Source organism: Lipotes vexillifer, unplaced genomic scaffold (assembly GCF_000442215.2).
Source record: "Lipotes vexillifer unplaced genomic scaffold, Lipotes_vexillifer_v1.1 scaffold71, whole genome shotgun sequence".
NCBI lineage: Eukaryota > Metazoa > Chordata > Mammalia > Artiodactyla > Lipotidae > Lipotes > Lipotes vexillifer.
The window spans coordinates 5,929,608-5,947,202 of record NW_006793703.1 but is presented as its reverse complement, the minus strand read 5'-3'; the positions used below and the strand labels follow the sequence as shown (position 1 = coordinate 5,947,202).

The window sequence follows — 17,595 nt, the reverse complement described above, 5'->3', positions numbered from 1 at the left end:
TTTTTTTTTTTTTTTTTTTTTTTTTTTTTTTTTTACAGTATCTTTGGAAGAATATGTTTTATGTTGATGTCCATTTTAATATATTTTTTAATGGTTTGTGTTTTTTGTGCCCTAAAAATCTTAGTCTCTTCCAGGCCCAGGAAAATGTCTCTCCTATGGGTTTTATTTTTCCAGAAGTTTATAGGCTTAGCTTTTATGTTTAGGTCTGGTTGTTTCTCTTGATCTGTTTTCTCCGAAAATTATTTCCTTAGGGGTTGATTCTTCTGTGTGAGTTAGCTGCCTGTCTGTGTTATTTTTCCTCGTGTGTTGGGTGGCTCTTGGTTGTGTGCCCATGTTGGTACTCAAATCCCTGTGCCTACTGGTGGAGGCCGATTCTGATTCCAGGCTTAATGGGGAAGAGGCGGTAAGTCTTGCTTGGTTGCAGGGGCTGCTAGCGTATGTTCGAAGGTCAGGGTGGGGGCTTTGATGGCTTTCTCGCATGCTTCTCTCATGTTCTCCCATGTTCCATGGGACAAAGAACAAGGTTGCTGGGCCCAAGCAAGGCACTGATGGGGCACTTGCTCCACTGGGTCCTGATTCCTCTCAGTGCTCTTGTCCGGGTGTCTTTCTTGCTCCTTGTTACATCTGCCTCTGGGTTTGTGAAGCCCCCAGCTCCTTCCTGCTTCTGGGGTGGCTCTCTTCTGCATATTCTGCATGTATTTTTCTCTCTTGGTTGGTTTGGTTCTTACTGCTTCATATTTTTAGGAATTCTTTAGTAATTCTGGTCTTTTGATGGTACTTCCGTTTTCCAGTGCTTTTGGATTTCTTCTTCTCTGTGATCTGTCATTTTTAAGGGAAGTAGGGAGAAAGGGGATGTGGATGTGGGTACTTTGCCAATTTGATTTGGTTTCTGTGACTAACCTTCTAGAAAACCTGGACTTGGGAATGCAACAGTGAGGTGGGGAACATTGGAAGAAGGGAGGGAAACTGAGAGAGGGGACAGAAGGACCAGGAAAGTTGTAGCAGAGAAGGGGCTTTACACCCCCCAGCGCTGAGCTAGGACTCCACTCTTGCCATCTTCATGGCTGCACTGGCCTGCGTGGCATCCTCCTCCTCAGGGCATCTGCCGGCTTGTGAGCAGCATGGGCTCCATGCTCAGGTTGGATTAAGAGCTAGAAGCCTCAGGCCTCACAGTGCCTTCCCCTGGCCCCTATGTCCTTCCCAAGGAAGTGTCAGCCTGGAGAGGGGTGGGTGGTGCTCCTACCCTGACAGGTGCCTTCTTAAGGGGAGAGCCTTTCTTCAGGTTGTCCAGGACTCACCTGGACAGCTGGGCTGTATAGATGAGCGACTGAACACTCATTCCTCATAATTTCCCTTAGTGCCCCTTAGGAGGAAACAGGAAATCTTATTTGGTTGTGGCCTCTGGACCACAGCTGTGGCCTTATCTATTCAGGTCGAGCCCCTGGTTATCATTTTATTGTCCACACCCCTGGTCAGGAGTCTAAGAGGGCTCCGTCTGGCCTGGTGTGAGCCATCCCTGCCCTAACTCTGGACAGGTCAGGACATTCTGACTCCCCAGTGGGGCTGTTTCCAGCCTGGTTGAACTTGGCAGAGATTTCCTTGGTTGGGGTCCCTCCTCCTGTTCTCTAAGCCCTGTCGGCCTGGCCCCAGGCCTGGTCTTTGACAAACCCGGGCTGTCTCCCCACTTCCTCCCCAGTCCCTGCCACCCCATTGCTCCCTGGCAGGGTCTCTGGGAAAGAAGTGTCATTAAGACTTGCCTGAAAGACTGAGTACGATGTTAGAAAATTTTAATTTTTTTCAGGTGTCGAGTTAGCCATGCTTCATTGTTATTATTTTGAAAGATGAATTAAAGATGTACAAAAGACAGTAAGAAATGTCTTCGTCACAACCCTTTTCCCCAGCCCCCAGATTCCCTTCAGAAACAGTCATTATTACTAGTTCCTTGAATATTTTTCCATCAAGATTTTATACAAGCACAACTGTGTATGTTTAGTCTTTCTCTTTACACAGGTGCACTCTATGAACGCTCTTTTGTATCTTTTTTCACTTAACTAGATGTTTAATTTTTTGGACTATATATTTTTGTGGTTCAGAATTCAAAACAAATCTCTCCTCATAACTTTGTTCTGTGCCTCCCAGTCCTCCCACCGCCCCCACCCCCACCCCCCCACAGCAAGGAATAATGTGTGCATATATGTGTATTTAGTCCGAGTCTGGCTAATCTTATTTTTTCTATTCTTTTACCCAAATAGAGGCATTCCACACCTATGTATCTTTCTACCTAGTAGTATAAATCCTGCAGGTGTCAGTGTGAAGATTCCCATTGCTCTTCTTTCGTGTCTCTCTTTCCTCTCACAACATTCCTCTGTCAGGATGTACCAGAACCTCACAGTCTGTTGAAAGGTAGAGGGAGGGTGTGGGCAGCGTTCCAGGTGAGCGGCTGGCATGAACCAAGGCAAAGTGGGCAGGAGGTGCTAGGAGGTACAGGCCCCGGGAGCACACGGAAGGCATGGGGGAGTAGTTGGATGGAAACCGTAGACCCGGGCTGTGTGTACAATGCCTTCGGGGGGTGGGGTGTGTTGAGGAGGGGTGAGTAACTTAGCAGCCAGAAAGATCAAGGTGGGCTGAAACCACACTGCTGACCCACCTGCTGTAGGACCTGCTGGGGTTGGGATGGTTCTGGTAGAGATGAACCTGCTCCCGTTTCTGGTGTGACCACGCCCCATCCAAGTGTCACGTGTATAGCAATAATGCACGGACAGACTGCCCCTGCAGACATGGAGCCTTCGACCATCTATCTCATGGTCAGCTTCTTTACTCTCATGACATGAAATTCATACATAATGTAACCCACCAACACACAGTTTTTAGAACATCAGTTTAATGTATTTAATGTCCTATTAACAAGGGAGACATAAAAGGAAAGTGTATATCCTAAAATGCATAGTATTTGGCATCTAAATGCTCAGGTATGACTGCATTAAAAAAGGCTCCCTCATAGATTTTCAGAATGTTCCCAGGTCAGCAGGCAGCACCATACCCCTTGAGAACCGTGGGACTGGGCCAGGCTGTGTATTGCCAGTGTGCTCACTTCTTTATATTTTTATTTCAGATAGGTGCAGTAGAGTTCATTTCCATTTGCCATATCGATGGCAAGTCTTAGATGGAGGCACGTGGAAGGATTTGCACAAAATGGACCTTATTGAAGAGGCATATAGCAATCCTGCAAGAAACGGGTATGAAATAGGTCACTTGTGTCTGCTTTGTGCCTGGGCCTTTGTGTGTGGTACGGGAAGTTTAGACACAGTAGGGTTTAGTTTTGATGGGCTTCATACACAGACGCACACACACAGAGTAAGGAGGCGGGAAGCTCCGTGCACGAAATTGGAAGTTGATGGTCATGCTGGTGGTTGGTGCCCTTGTTGCCCCATCTTCCTCTTTTTTCACGGAGGAGCTATGGTGAGAGAAGGGGTGGGTACGAAGTAAGTTCTGAATTATTTGATGCTGGGATTGATCATGTAAATATATCCTCATTGATTAGTCCAGAAAAGCAAGAGGCAATCATTTGTGAAATTTATAGCCTTTGCCTGTAAAGTCATACAGCTGAACTACTGTCTATTGTTCAGCCTTTTTTATTTTCCTAAGTATGTCCTAGTATTTTCACTTAGTCAGTTGAGAGTAAATGGGGAAGTCCTGGGTAGGCTTATTTTCAAATGCCTATCATATCTTGGATTAAACTTGCTAAAATGTGTTGCCAAGAAGAGAATTTGAGCCTGTTTTTTGAGTGGATAAAATAAATTTGTGCTTAGGGTGCAATTATGTGCAAATTGCTACTGGTAAAGCATGTGAAACAAATTATCCCCCTTCAGAAGATTAAGTGGCTCACATAACCAGCTCTTACCTACGTCCCCCCTTCTCTTTCTCTTCCTTTTTTTTTTTTTTTTTTGAGGCTTTTTAAGTTAAAATTTATACTTGGTGACATGCACAGATACTAAGTATATAGTTCAGTGAGTTTTGAGGAAGGTACGTACGCTTGCAGTAGCCAGCGCTCTGATCCAGCTGTAGATCGTTTTCATCACGCAGAAGGTCCCCTCCTGCCCGCTTCCAGTCAGTGCCCACCCTGTAAACCACCGCTGTTCCAACGTCTGTCAGCACAGATAGTCTCTCCTGTCCTTGAACCTCATCTGAATGGAGTTACTCTGGACTGTTGCCTGGAGGCTTCTCTCAGGGCTCTGTTCTTGACGCTCCTCCCGGGCCATGTGTGCGCAGGCTTCCTTGGGGTAGGTGTTCAGGGGTGCGCCTGCTGGGAGGTAGGCTGGTCCCTCCTCAGTTCTGCCAGGGGATGCCAGATTCTTTTCCACAGTGATTATACTGCACATTTGGTGTAGTCTGACGCCTGCACTTTTCTAGTCTTCGGTGTAAAATAAGGTCTCCATTTTCATATCCCTGAGTCCTGGTGAGGGAAAGTGTCTCTTCACATGTTCAGTGGCCATTTATGCTGCTTCTGCTGTGAAATGTCTGTGCTTGTAGTTTGTTTTGTTGGGGGGAAGGTTGTGTCCTTCGTTAGTTAGTTTTGGAAGTCTTCAAGTTTCTGAGTATTAAATGTGTGTTGAAAATAAATGAATTCCTGTCAGCTTATGACATCTGTTAATGAAGAGAAGTATTTATCCATCCTTTCCTTTATAGTTTTATACTTTTTTCTTTTCTTTTTTTTTGGAGGTTTTATACCTTTTGTGTCGTAAGAAATCCTTCCTTATCCTGAGACCATAAAATATGTGTCCTGAATTTTCTTTAAAAAATTTGAACATTTTAAGAACTGTATTAACCTCTCCTTGCGTGTGGTGAAGTGTAGGTCCAGTTTCATTCTTATGCAGATGAATTACCAGTTTTTCCAAAGACCACTTTTTAAAAATATATTTAAAACATTTAGAGTTTGGGATTGACATGTATACACTGTTATACTTAAGATAGATTACCAACAAGGACCTATTGTATAGCACAGGGAACTCTGCTCAATATTCTGTAATAACCTAAAGGGGAAAAGAATTTGAAAAAGAATAGATACGTGTATATGTATAATTGAATCACTTTGCTGTGCACCTGAAACTAAGACAACGTTGTTAATCAACTATACTCCAATATAAAATAAAAAATTTTAAAGAAGTAAGCCATTAAAAAAATAAAAATAAAATGTTAGGATAAAAAAAGTAAAAAAAAAAAAGTATTCAAAAAGTAAATCAAAAAAACAAACACACAAAAATCAAAATGAGGCAAATGAACCAAAATGTATATGGGATAAAGGATAAACCGCATAGAGAAGAAATATTCCAAGTGATTTGCTTAATATGTTGTAATTCGACTCTACATCTTTAGAAAGATATGTTCTTACGGACGAAAGAACAGCAAAAAAAAAAAGTCTTAAACTCTACTCAGCAAAAAAATAAAATTTAAAAATTGTGATAAAATACACATAACATATAATTTACCATCTTAACCATTTTTTTTTTTTTTTTTTCCTTCTTGCGTTATGCGGGCCTCTCACTGTTGTGGCCTCTCCCATTTGCGGAGCACAGGCTCCGGACGCGCAGGCCCAGCGGCCATGGCTCACGCGCCCAGCCGCTCCACGGCATGTGGGATCCTCCCGAAACGGGGCACAAACCCGCGTCTCCTGCATCGGCAGGCGGACTCTCAAGCACTGCGCCACCAGGGAAGCCCATCTTAACCATTTTTAAGTGTAAGGTTCAGTGGCATTAAACACATTCACATTGTAGTGCAGCCATCTCTACCATTCATTTCCAGAAGTCAGTCGATTTTTAAACCCGCCAAAACTGAGCCAGATTTGGCAAAATGTGAATACATTTTATAGCTTAATTTCAGACTTAGATGCTAAGTACTACTTTTGTAAGTAGGCCATCTTTTTTGCACCTGTTTTCAATGCTGTCTGTGTCAGGTATTGAGTTAGCAAATACACACCCGTCTGTTTCTGGCCTCTTCTGTGTGTCTCTGTGTCAGCATCACACTGTCCCATGTAGAAGAGCTTTACAGTACGTTTAGGCATGTGATAAGGCAAATCCCCACCTTATTTTTCCTCAAATTGTCTTGCCTCTTGGTCTTTTGCTACTCTTTAGCAATTTTAAAATCTGCCTGTTGGTTTTCACAAAAACACTGTTGTGATTTTTTTTAACTTGAAATTGCATTGTCTGTTATCAGTTTGGGGAGAACTGACATAATAATGATGCCAAGGCTTTCTATTCATATACGTGATAGCATCTCATTTAAACATTCTTTAATATTTTTCAGTAGTTCTCTAATTTTCTCCATTAAGGTCTTGTATATCTTTTGTTAGATTTTTTTTCTTTAGGGATTTATTAGCTTCTTCATTTCCTTTTCCAAAAAAAATTTCTCCAGTTTTTTTGAGAAATAATTGACATACACTGTAGAAGTTTAAGGTGTAGAACACGATGACTTGACACAAGCATATATTGCCAAGTGATTACTGCAGTAGGTTTAGTTAACATCCAGCACCTCATATAGTTACCCCTACCCATTTTTGTTCTTGTGAGGAGAATTTTTAATATTTATTTTCTTAGCAACTTTCAAATTACCATACAGCATCATTAACTATAGTTAATCATGTTGTGCATTACATTCCTAGTTACATTTTTTTGTTGTTGTATTTTCTCCCTGCTGATGTGTAGAAATGCAGTTGACTTTTCTATCTTATATCCTGCAACTTTACTAAAATATGTTAACTCAGAATCTACTGATAATTTATTAGAATTATCTGTATAGTTATCTATATGTTCTAGATATCTGTATAGAAATAAATGTCTGTGAATAGCAGTTTGTTCTTCCTTTTCAATTCTTACACATTTTATTTCTTTTTATTGTCTTATTATAGTGGCTAAGATCTCCTGTACCATGCTGAATAGACGTGGTGATAGCTGGAAGATTATTCTTTTCTTCTTTTTTTCCTACTTTTAAAAGGAGTAATTTAAAAATGTTTTTCCTTAAGCATGTGTAAATGTTTGGAACCTTTGGCATTGCTAATCAATTCTAGTTTTATTCCTAGTATGCCAGGAGTTTTTTTTTTTTTTAATTGTGTATGGAAATTGAAGTTTATTGAGTGCTATTTCTGTGTTAATTAAGAGCCAATGTTTTGTTCTCCTTTACTTGTTAACGCAGTGATTTGCATTAATTTTCTAATGTTAAGTCCATTGCATTCCCAGACTGAAGTCATACGTAGCCTGTGTACACATGCACATATGCACACGATGGTGAACTTTGTATTGCCAGTATTTGGTCTGAGATTTTTGTATTTACGTTTGAATAAGATTGGTCTATAATTGTTACATATTGTCTTTGCCTGTTTTTTTAAATTGAAGTATAGTTGATGTACAATATTATATAAGTTACAGGTGTACAGTATAAATGATGCCTGGTTTTTATATTATGAAATTCCTAGCCTCATAAAAATGAGATTGGGATGGATTCTTTTCCTATCCTGAAAATATCCTGTGAAATTAGAATTATTTTTTTCCTGAATGATCATGTTTCTAAAAATTTCTGGGCCTGATGTTTAATTCCTGAGAAGATTTTAAACTACTGACCCAATTTCTTACAGTTGTTTTAGGACCAGTCAGGTTTTCTGTTTTTCCTTGAGGCAGCTTGATAAGTTGATATTTTTTCTAGGAGTTTGTTCATTTTATTTATTTTCAAACTTACTGTCATAAAGTTACTTGTAATATCCCTTTTAGTGTCTATGCCATCTTTAATTTTGTCCCCTTTTACAGTTCTAATCTTTTTTCTCTCCCTCTCTGTTTTCTTGATCAATCTTGCAGAGATTTATTAATTTTACTAATATTTTTCTTTTTTAGAGGAACAAACTTTTCTCCTTTTTTGATCTCATAGATTAGATGACCCATGATTTATTTCTAAGTGTATTTTAAAATTAGTTTTTAAATTTAAATTCAGATGGATTGCATTGTGGTCAGGCTATATAATAGATTCTTCGAATTTTGTTGAGGCTTGCTTTATGGGTGTAATACATGGTTAGTTTTGGTAAAATTCTGTGTATGCAGAGTTGTGGTGTTAGATGAAGTGTGTTAATTGTGTGGTTCTAATCTTCTTTATCCTTATTGATTTCTTTGTCTGCTTCTTGTGTCAGTTACTCAGAAAGGTATGTTAACATTCACTATGAATTTGTCGGTTCTCCTTGTAATTCCATCAATTTTTATTTTATATATTTAAAAATTATTATGAAGTATATAGAAGTTTAAAACTTTTATCTTCCCGTTAAATTGAGCCTGTTAGTAATAGAAAGTGTATGCTTTTTATTTCTAGTAATGCTTTTATGCCTTAAGTCTGTTTCGTTTGATATTAATATATATAACTAAGCCAGCTTTTTTTTAGCTACTGTTCACTATTTTACTTTCAAGCTCTTTTGTTTACATTTTAGTTATATTTCCTGTAAACATTGTAGAACTGGTTATTTTTTCAGTATGACAATCTTTCTCTTTTAATCAAAAGTTAAATATTGTGGTTTATCCATTTGTTGTGATTACCTATACATTTGAATTTATTTATTCTATTGTCTGTTTTGGCTTTTGCTATTTGACCTGCTTTTTCTATTTTTCTGTTCTCTTTTTGATCTTTTCTTAGATGTTTCCACATTTGATTTTTTGTTTTCCCCCTCATCTACTAATTTGGAATTTACATAGTGAATTTCTGTTCTTTTAGTGATTACCCTGGAAAACAGACCCTGTAACTTAATATACCTTAGTTTAACAACTTAAGCTAATCTGTACCTTTTATCATTCTCCTGAACAATAAAAGAATCTTGAACACTTGAATTCTGACTAGTTCCATTCAAACTTATATACTACTTGTGTGAATTTGGGAAAAGTACTTAGCCGTCCTGTGCCTCAGTTTCTGCATATGTCAAGTAGATAAAAATAATAGTTCCTATACCAAAGTGTTATTTTGAGAATTAAAAGAATTAATGTGTGTAAAACACTCAGAACAATGCCAGGCATGTAAGATGTGCTGTGTAAATATTGCTTCTATTATTTTCTTAATCCCAGAAGTTAGAAATTAGCCTTGTTTTATACAGTCAATATTTGTTTAAATTTAAATGTTTACCATTTTGGTTTTTTTAATGTTTTCTTTTGATCAATATTTATTTCATATTGAAGTATAGTTTTTTTTTTTTTTTTTTCCCTTTTTTTGGCCTCGCCACACAGCTTGTGGGATCTCAGTTCCCTGACCAGGGATTAAACATGAGCCACAGCAGTGAAAGCCTGGAATCCTAACCACTAGGCCACCAGGGAACTCCCCGAAGTATAGTTGATTTAGTGTTGTGCTAATGTCTGCTGTACAGCATAGTGATTAAGTTATACATGTATATACATGGTTTTAGATAGTCTTTTCCATTATGGTTTATCATAGGATATTGAATATAGTTCCCTGTGCTGTACAGTAGGGCTTTGTTGTTTATCCATTCTATATATAAAAGCTTACATCTGCTAAACCCAGCCTCCCACTCCATCCCTCCTCCAGCCCCCTCCCCCCTCCCCCTTGGCAACCACCAGTCCGTCTCTATGTCCATGTTTCTGTTTCATAGATAGGTTCATTTGTGTCATGTTTTAGATTCCACATATAAGTGATATTATATGGTATTTGTCTTTCTCTTTCTGACTGACTTCACTTAGTATGATAATTCTAGTTGCATCCACATTGCTGCAAATGACATTATTTTGTTCTTTTTTATGGCTGAGTAATATTCCATTGTATATATGTACCACATGTTTTTTATCCATTTATCTGTGGATGGACGTTTAGGTTTACCATTTTGTTTTTGCGCACAATTCCTTTGTTCATATGTTTCCGTGAGGATCATTTTCCTTTGAGTTCATCTTCTAGAAGTTAGTTTAGAGAGAGTCTAGGGGCAGATGTATTTTTTGTTTGTCTGAAAGTGTTTTTATTTCATCTTCATTCTTGAAAGATAGTTTTATTGGGTATTTTCTCTCAGTTCTTCAAAGATTATTCCATTGTTTTCTGCTTCCATTGCTTCTATTTAGAAGTTAGCTGTCAGTATAAATGTGTTAGTTTTTTTGGGCTACCATAACAGATTGCCACAAACTTGGTGACTTAAGACAACAAGAATTTATTGTCATAGTTCTGGAGGCTGGAAGTCCAAAGTCAAGGTGTCAGCAGGACCATGCTCTGTCTGAAGACTCCAGGGGAAGATCCTTCCTTCTTTCTTTCTAGCTCCTGGTGGTTGTTAGCAGTCCTTGGTGTTCCTTGGCATTCCCAGGTTTATAGCTGCATTGCTGTAATCTCTACCTTTGTTGTCTCATGGCTTTCTCCCATGTGTCTCTGTCTGTGTCCAAATTTCCTTCTTCTTATGAGGACACCAGTCATTGAATTAGGGCTCAGGCTAATTGAGTATGACCTCATCATAACTTGATTACATCTGTGAAGACCGTATTTCCAAATTTACAGGTACCAAGAGTTAGGACTCGAATATATCTTTGTAAGGACACAGTTCAGCCCATCATGATAGGTAATCTCTTTTTTCTCTCTGACTACTTTAAATATCTCGTCATTCTTTGGTGCTACAGTTTCACTAAGATCTGTCTATGTGTGGATTTATATTTATTTAATCTACTTATAATTTGTTGTGCTTTCTGAGTGGGAGGCTTTATGTTTAATCAATTCTGGAAGCTCCTCAGGCATGATCTCTTCAAGTATTGCTTCTCTGAACTTCTGGTTAGACATATGTTAAGATCTTCTTACTTTATCTTTTATGTCTTTTAACTTCTCTCATTCTCTCTGCTGTATGCAGGGGAATTGCTTCACTTGTTCACCCAGTTCACTAGTTCAGCCTTGTCTGAGTTGCACTGTGTCCTATCCATTGTGGTTTAAAATTTTTAATTATTATATTAATTCTAAAGGTTCTGTTTTTTCCTTCAAAGTTATCTGGTTAATTCTTTTTTTATATAAATTTATTTATTTATTTGTTTTTATTTTTGGCTGTGTTGGGTCGTCCTTGCTGTGTGTAGGCTTTCTCTAGTTGTGGTGAGCGGGGGCTACTCTTTGTTGCGGTGCACAGGCTTCTCATTGTCGTGGCTTCTCTTGTTGTGGAGCGTGGGCTCTAGGTGCACGGGCTTCAGTAGTTGTGGCACGTGGCTCAGTAGTTGTGGCTTGTGGGCTCTTGAGCACAGGTTCAGTAGTTGTGGCACACGGGCTTAGTTGCTCCGTGGCATGTGGGATCTCCCGGGGCCAGGGCTCAAACCCGTGTCCCTTGCATTGGCAGACAGATTCCCAACCACTGTGCCACCAGGGAAGCCCTACCTGGTTCATTCTTATAGTTTATTTTATTATACTTTATTTTACTTATTTTTATAACATCTTTATTGGATAATTGCTTCACAATGGTGTGTTAGTTTCTGCTTTATAACAAAATGAATCAGTTATACATATACATATCTTCCCATATCCCCTCCCTCTTGCGTCTCCCTCCCACCCTCCCTATCCCACCCCTCTAGGTGGTCACACAGCACCGAGCTGATCTCCCTGTGCTATGCGGCTGCTTCCCACTAGCTATCTATTTTACATCTGGTAGTATATATAAGTCCATGCCACTCTCTTAATTTGTCCCAGCTTACCCTTCCCCCCCGCAGGTCCTCAAGTCCATTCTCTATGTCTGCATCTTTATTCCAAAAAAAATTTTTTTTTTGGATTCCATGTATATGTGTTAGCCTACGGTATTTGTTTTTCTCTTTCTGACTTACTTCACTCTGTATGACAGACTCTAGGTCCATCCACCTCACTACAAGTAACTCAATTTCATTTCTTTTTATGGCTGAGTAATATTCCATTGTATATATGTGCCACATCTTCTTTATCCATTCATCTGTGGATGGACACTTAGGTTGCTTCCATGTCCTGGCTATCGTAAATAGAGCTGCAGTGAACATTGTGGTACATGACTGAATTATGGTTTTCTCAGGGTATATGCCCAGTAGTGGGATTGCTGGGTCATATAGTAGTTCTATTTTTAGTTTTTTAAGGAACTTCCATACTGTTCTCCATAGTGGCTGTATCAATTTACATTCCCATCAACAGTGCAAGAAGGGTTCCCTTTTCTCTACACCCTCTCCAGCATTTATTGTTTGTAGATTTTTTGATGATGGCCATTCTGACTGGTGTGAGGTGATACCTCATTGTAGTTTTGATTTGCATTTCTCTAGTGATTAATGATGTTGAGCATCCTTTCATGTGTTTGTTGGCAATCTGTATGTCGTCTTTGGAGAAATGTCTGTTTAGGTCTTCTGCCCATTTTTGGATTGGGTTCTTTGTTTTTCTGAAATTGAGCTGCATGAGCTGCTTGTAAATTTTGGAGATTAATCCTTTGTCAGTTGCTTCATTTGCAAGTATTTTCTCCCATTCTGAGGGTTGTCTTTTTGTCTTGTTTATGTTTTCCTTTGCTGTGCAAAAGCTTTTAAGTTTCATTAGGTCCCATTTGTTTGTTTTTATTTCCATTTCTCTAGGAGGTGGGTCAAAAAGGATCTTGCTGTGATTTATGTCATAGAGTGTTCTGCCTATGTTTTCCTCTAAGAGTTTGATAGTGTCTGGCCTTACATTTAGGTCTTTAATCCATTTTGAGTTTATTTTTGTGTATGGTGTTAGGGAGTGTTCTAATTTCATTCTTTTACATGTGGCTGTCCAGTTTCTTATAGTTTCTTTATCCTTACTCATAATTTTTGATACTCAATTTAACTTTCAAAAACACCTCATACATATTGCATATTTATATCCAAGAACTCTAATGTTTGTTGTCTTTGGTGGACTGATTGTTTTTGCTGGGTTTTGCTCATGGTGTCTTGTTTCTGATTTATGTGATTGTAAGCCCATGTTTGCTGAAACTTTACCTGTGGAAATTCTTTAGAGGCCTGAGTTGAAGGTGAATTCCTTCCAGAGGGGATTTGTGTTTGCTTCTCTGGGAACTGCCACGGTGTCTTTGAAGTTAATTCTCACGCAGGAAGTGTGAATTAACTTTTGTGAGGCCTGAGTGGTTTATGAGTTCCCAGTGGATGTTTTCTTCCTTTCCATCCAAAGCTAACACGGACACAGGCAAATTTCCTTGCTGACTTTCTTTGCAAAGCAGATTCCTTTCCTGGCCTCCCTTCATTTATTTTTGTTTTTATTTCCATTTCTCTAGGAGGTGGGTCAAAAAGGATCTTGCTGTGATTTATGTCATAGAGTGTTCTGCCTATGTTTTCCTCTAAGAGTTTGATAGTGTCTGGCCTTACATTTAGGTCTTTAATCCATTTTGAGTTTATTTTTGTGTATGGTGTTAGGGAGTGTTCTAATTTCATTCTTTTACATGTGGCTGTCCAGTTTCTTATAGTTTCTTTATCCTTACTCATAATTTTTGATACTCAATTTAACTTTCAAAAACACCTCATACATATTGCATATTTATATCCAAGAACTCTAATGTTTGTTGTCTTTGGTGGACTGATTGTTTTTGCTGGGTTTTGCTCATGGTGTCTTGTTTCTGATTTATGTGATTGTAAGCCCATGTTTGCTGAAACTTTACCTGTGGAAATTCTTTAGAGGCCTGAGTTGAAGGTGAATTCCTTCCAGAGGGGATTTGTGTTTGCTTCTCTGGGAACTGCCACGGTGTCTTTGAAGTTAATTCTCACGCAGGAAGTGTGAATTAACTTTTGTGAGGCCTGAGTGGTTTATGAGTTCCCAGTGGATGTTTTCTTCCTTTCCATCCAAAGCTAACACGGACACAGGCAAATTTCCTTGCTGACTTTCTTTGCAAAGCAGATTCCTTTCCTGGCCTCCCTTCACTAAGGATATATGTAGTCTTTCAGGATCATGGTTTTATGCAGAAGTATCTCTTCGGAGATTTGACCCCTGACCATATTCAGATCCTACATTTGTTTTCTGTTTCCTCATTGCTGCTAAAAATAGGGCTTTTTGTCGTTACTCACTGACACTGCCCTTGGACAGCCACTGGCTTTAGTCCTCATTCACCTATCTGGTTCCAGACCTTCCCTTTGCTCTTGGGGCACTTCAGCATTTGGAAAGGGAATAGATCCTGGTGGCTCAAAGTACAGGCTGTTCTGCCGAACTGCTTGACTTAAACCCCAGCTCTGCCATCTATTAGCTGTTTGACCTTGGACAGGTTTCTGAACCTTCCTGGGCTTCTGTTTTCATATCTGTGAAATGGGGATAAGTTGCAACTTCAGTGTTATGAAGACTTAATCCCTTAATATGTACAAAGCACTTCGTACGGGGGCTGGCCCACCCCACATGCATTCAATGTATGTTAAACTGTTTTTGGCTTCTGAGATTTCTGTTTCTTGCCATCTCAGCAATGCATTTTAAAAGAGAATATTTTAACCAGCGTTTTCTGTGTAGTGAAAGGACTGTCATGATAACAGGTTTTCCATATTACTGTGATTTTATTATTTTCACACAGCAAAATTGATCTTAAAAAGCAAGTCCCGCATCCCACCCCAACACATTTTTGTAAATGTTCAGGTCACATGTATGTTCACATCTTCCAGCAGAGTATCTAGAAGACCATGGGGGAGCTGAGTATCTGAGTCCATGTGGCTGGTGGGTTTTCAGTTTACTTCTCATGTTCTTTTGTAGGGTCGTGTGCACCAGTAGCTTTCTCAGTGGTTTTCTGAACTTTAACTCCATGACGTTTGGTACCTCCTGGGCTCGCCGCCTCTCCACAGCCTCCTCGCTCACCAAACCTCCACACTTTGTCCTCACCACTGAGTGGGTTTGGTACTGGAACGATGAATTTGGCTTTTGGCAGGAGTATGGAAGACAAGTAAGTGTCACGGAAAGAGGGTGAGTGCTCCTTCCTGAGGGTCCATGATGGGGGAGCCTTTCCAAACATGGGCACAAGGATTGCTCTGGGGAGCGCTTGACAGAGCCAAAGATCCCCAGGTCCCCTTATGACGCACTTGCTTTGCAGGAATGATGGCAAAATGGGATAATTTAGAGTTCATTTGTATGAGGTTCCATCTTTGAACAATTAGCATCTGTTCGTTCATCAGGACTGAATGACTTTAGTTGTAGTGAGATCACGTTTCGTTAAATGGGGTAGGAAGATGCCTCTCTTACTGTTGAGCAGGTAACTCCAGAGCAAGTGCCTGTGTGTGCTGGAGTGTTTGTGTAGCTGTGGAATAAAGTTGAAGGCTTTTCAAAGCTAGCTTTCTGCCTTATCTGTAGCAGCAACTTTACAGAAGGTGGGCAGGTATACGAAAATTGACTGATTTCAGCTGTTGATTTGGTATCTGTGTCGAATAATTGCTGCTGTCAATTATTCAAAGATGTTTGTGGATGAATCAGATTAAAGGGAGCCCCCTGGTTACCTGTAGAGGTATAAGTATAGGGAGGTCACCATTTCTATAGTGACACCTTCTCCCAAATGAAAATTGGGATATGTGGTCTAATAGACATTTGTATTCTTCTGGGTTGTAAGATGCTGTAGTAGTAAGGCTTTGGTTTCTACTGCACTTGGGATATCTTTTTCTCTGGGACTCGGTAATGTGAGCTTCATGGGAGCTTTTGCCACTGGTGTGCCCCCCTGCTGAGGGTGGTGCCTGCACCTGGCAGATCCTCAGGAGTTAGACTGGCCAGTTGAAGGACAGAGGTGTTGCTGCCTGTGCCCGCTGGCCAGTTGGACACGGTCTCTCTCAGGAGATGGCTTGTGCCCTCATTCTTCCCCTCCACTTCTTCCAGTGCTGGCCTTCCCGCTTCACTGCTCTGTCCATCCTCTTCCCAACCCGTCTCCCTCTCTGAGCATCCTGGGGTTCCTTCTGTCTTCCCTGGATTTGTCCAGGGAGGCTCTCCAGCATTGCTCTGGGTTTGGTCAGGAGCGGGGTGCAGAGGCCAAGCCTGGCATTGAGCAGGAGAGATGATGATGAGTGGAGCTCACCTGGAGGCATCATGGAGGAACACACAGCAGGCAAGAAGCAACTGGCAAATGTGACAGCCGCTCACGTTTTGTTTGGTGATTTGTCCCCCTTCTGGGAGCTGAGTGGGATGTTACAGGACCCTGGGTGACTTCAGAAACTGCGTTGGCACAACTTTGGGGACAGAGGTCTTTCTGCTCCAAACAACCGAACTTAGGGTTTTCCCTTTTTCTTTTCTAGGCTGCTACTCCTTTATTGCGGTATAGCCGGAGTGCATAATTTAGAACATTGAGTATTTGGAATAGCGAGAATCTCTGGGAATAACCTGTCTGTGGGTTTTACCAACATACCACACGCTGGTGCATTCAGATGTGCACGTGCGGACTCGGTGACTTTCGGCTGTATGGTCTCATTTTGTACCAACGGCTGGGCCCCTCATAGGGTGACCTGTCCATTCTAGCTCTTCCTTTTCCACACACTTCTGATGTCACCCTATAATTTGATTTCTTTCTTAGTTTTCTGCTAATTGCCAGTTCAAGACAGTTTTCTCTTGATTATCAGAAAAGCTGGGTTCTTTTCTGCCTGAGCTCAGGATATACGCCCAAATTTCAGGTCCAGGTTGCCTCCACCCTGTATTAATTTCCTAGGTCATCATAGCAAAGTACCACAAACTAGGTGGCTTAGAACAGCAGGGGTTTGTTGTCTCACAGCTCTGGAGGCTGGAAACTGAAATCCAGGTGGCAGCAGGGCCATGTTTTCTCTGAAACCTGTAAGGAATCCTTGCTTGTCTTTTCCTCAGTTCTGGTGGTTTGCTGGTGATCTTTGGCATTCCTCAGTTGTATGTGCATCACTCTAATCTCTACCTGCTCATCAGTAGCATTCTTCATGTGGCCATCCTCTTATAAGGACATTGGTCATGTTGGTTAAGGGCCCACCTACTCCAGTATGATCTCATCTTAACTAATTACATCTACATGTAATTACATGACCCTCTTTCCAAATAAGATCACATTCCGAGGTACTGGGGGTTAAGACTTCAACATGTCTTTTTGGGGGTTATGGTTTAATCCATAACCTAATCTTTTTTTTTTTTTGGTACGCGGGCCTCTCACTGTTGTGGCCTCTCCCGTTGCGGAGCACAGGCTCCGGACGCGCAGGCTCAGTGGCCATGGCTCACGGGCCCAGCCGCTCCGCGGCACGTGGGATCTTCCCAGACCGGGGCACGAACCCGGGTCCCCTGCATCGGCAGGCGGACTGTCAACCACCGCACCACCAGGGAAGCCCCATAACCTAATCTTGTGTATAAATGTGTTACTCTTTTTTGGCCCACTGAGTTTTCCCACGTTGAACCTGCCGTCCCTGAGGTGGTGGGCTCCATGACGCATTACCCCAACCTGTATCCGGGCTGGATTATACTCAACAGTCTTCTTGTGTCGATTTACCTTTTGCCTTTTCCCCTCTCCTGTGTCTCCTTTGGTTTGATCTAAAAGCTCCACAATTGCCCTCACCCTTTTGTACCCAAACAACCCATCTCTGTCTGCTTGAAAGGGAAGACTTCCATTTATTCCTCCACTTGCCAGAATCTGACTTCTGTTCATCTGGTCACCATTCATGGAACGCCTGCTAGAGGTGGGACCCGGTT

At 40.8% G+C, this 17,595-nt stretch overlaps 1 protein-coding gene across 1 annotated transcript in view; it reads left to right on the top strand.

Annotated features, from left to right (window-relative positions):
* Window positions 1-17,595, top strand: part of PARP12 (poly(ADP-ribose) polymerase family member 12) — a 46,821-nt gene that overhangs the window by 12,504 nt on the left and 16,722 nt on the right. The window contains exons 5-6 of the mRNA XM_007466615.1: window positions 3,113-3,236; window positions 14,677-14,863. Of these exons, the coding sequence (XP_007466677.1) occupies window positions 3,113-3,236; window positions 14,677-14,863 (311 nt within the window). The remainder of the gene's footprint in view (window positions 1-3,112; window positions 3,237-14,676; window positions 14,864-17,595) is intronic.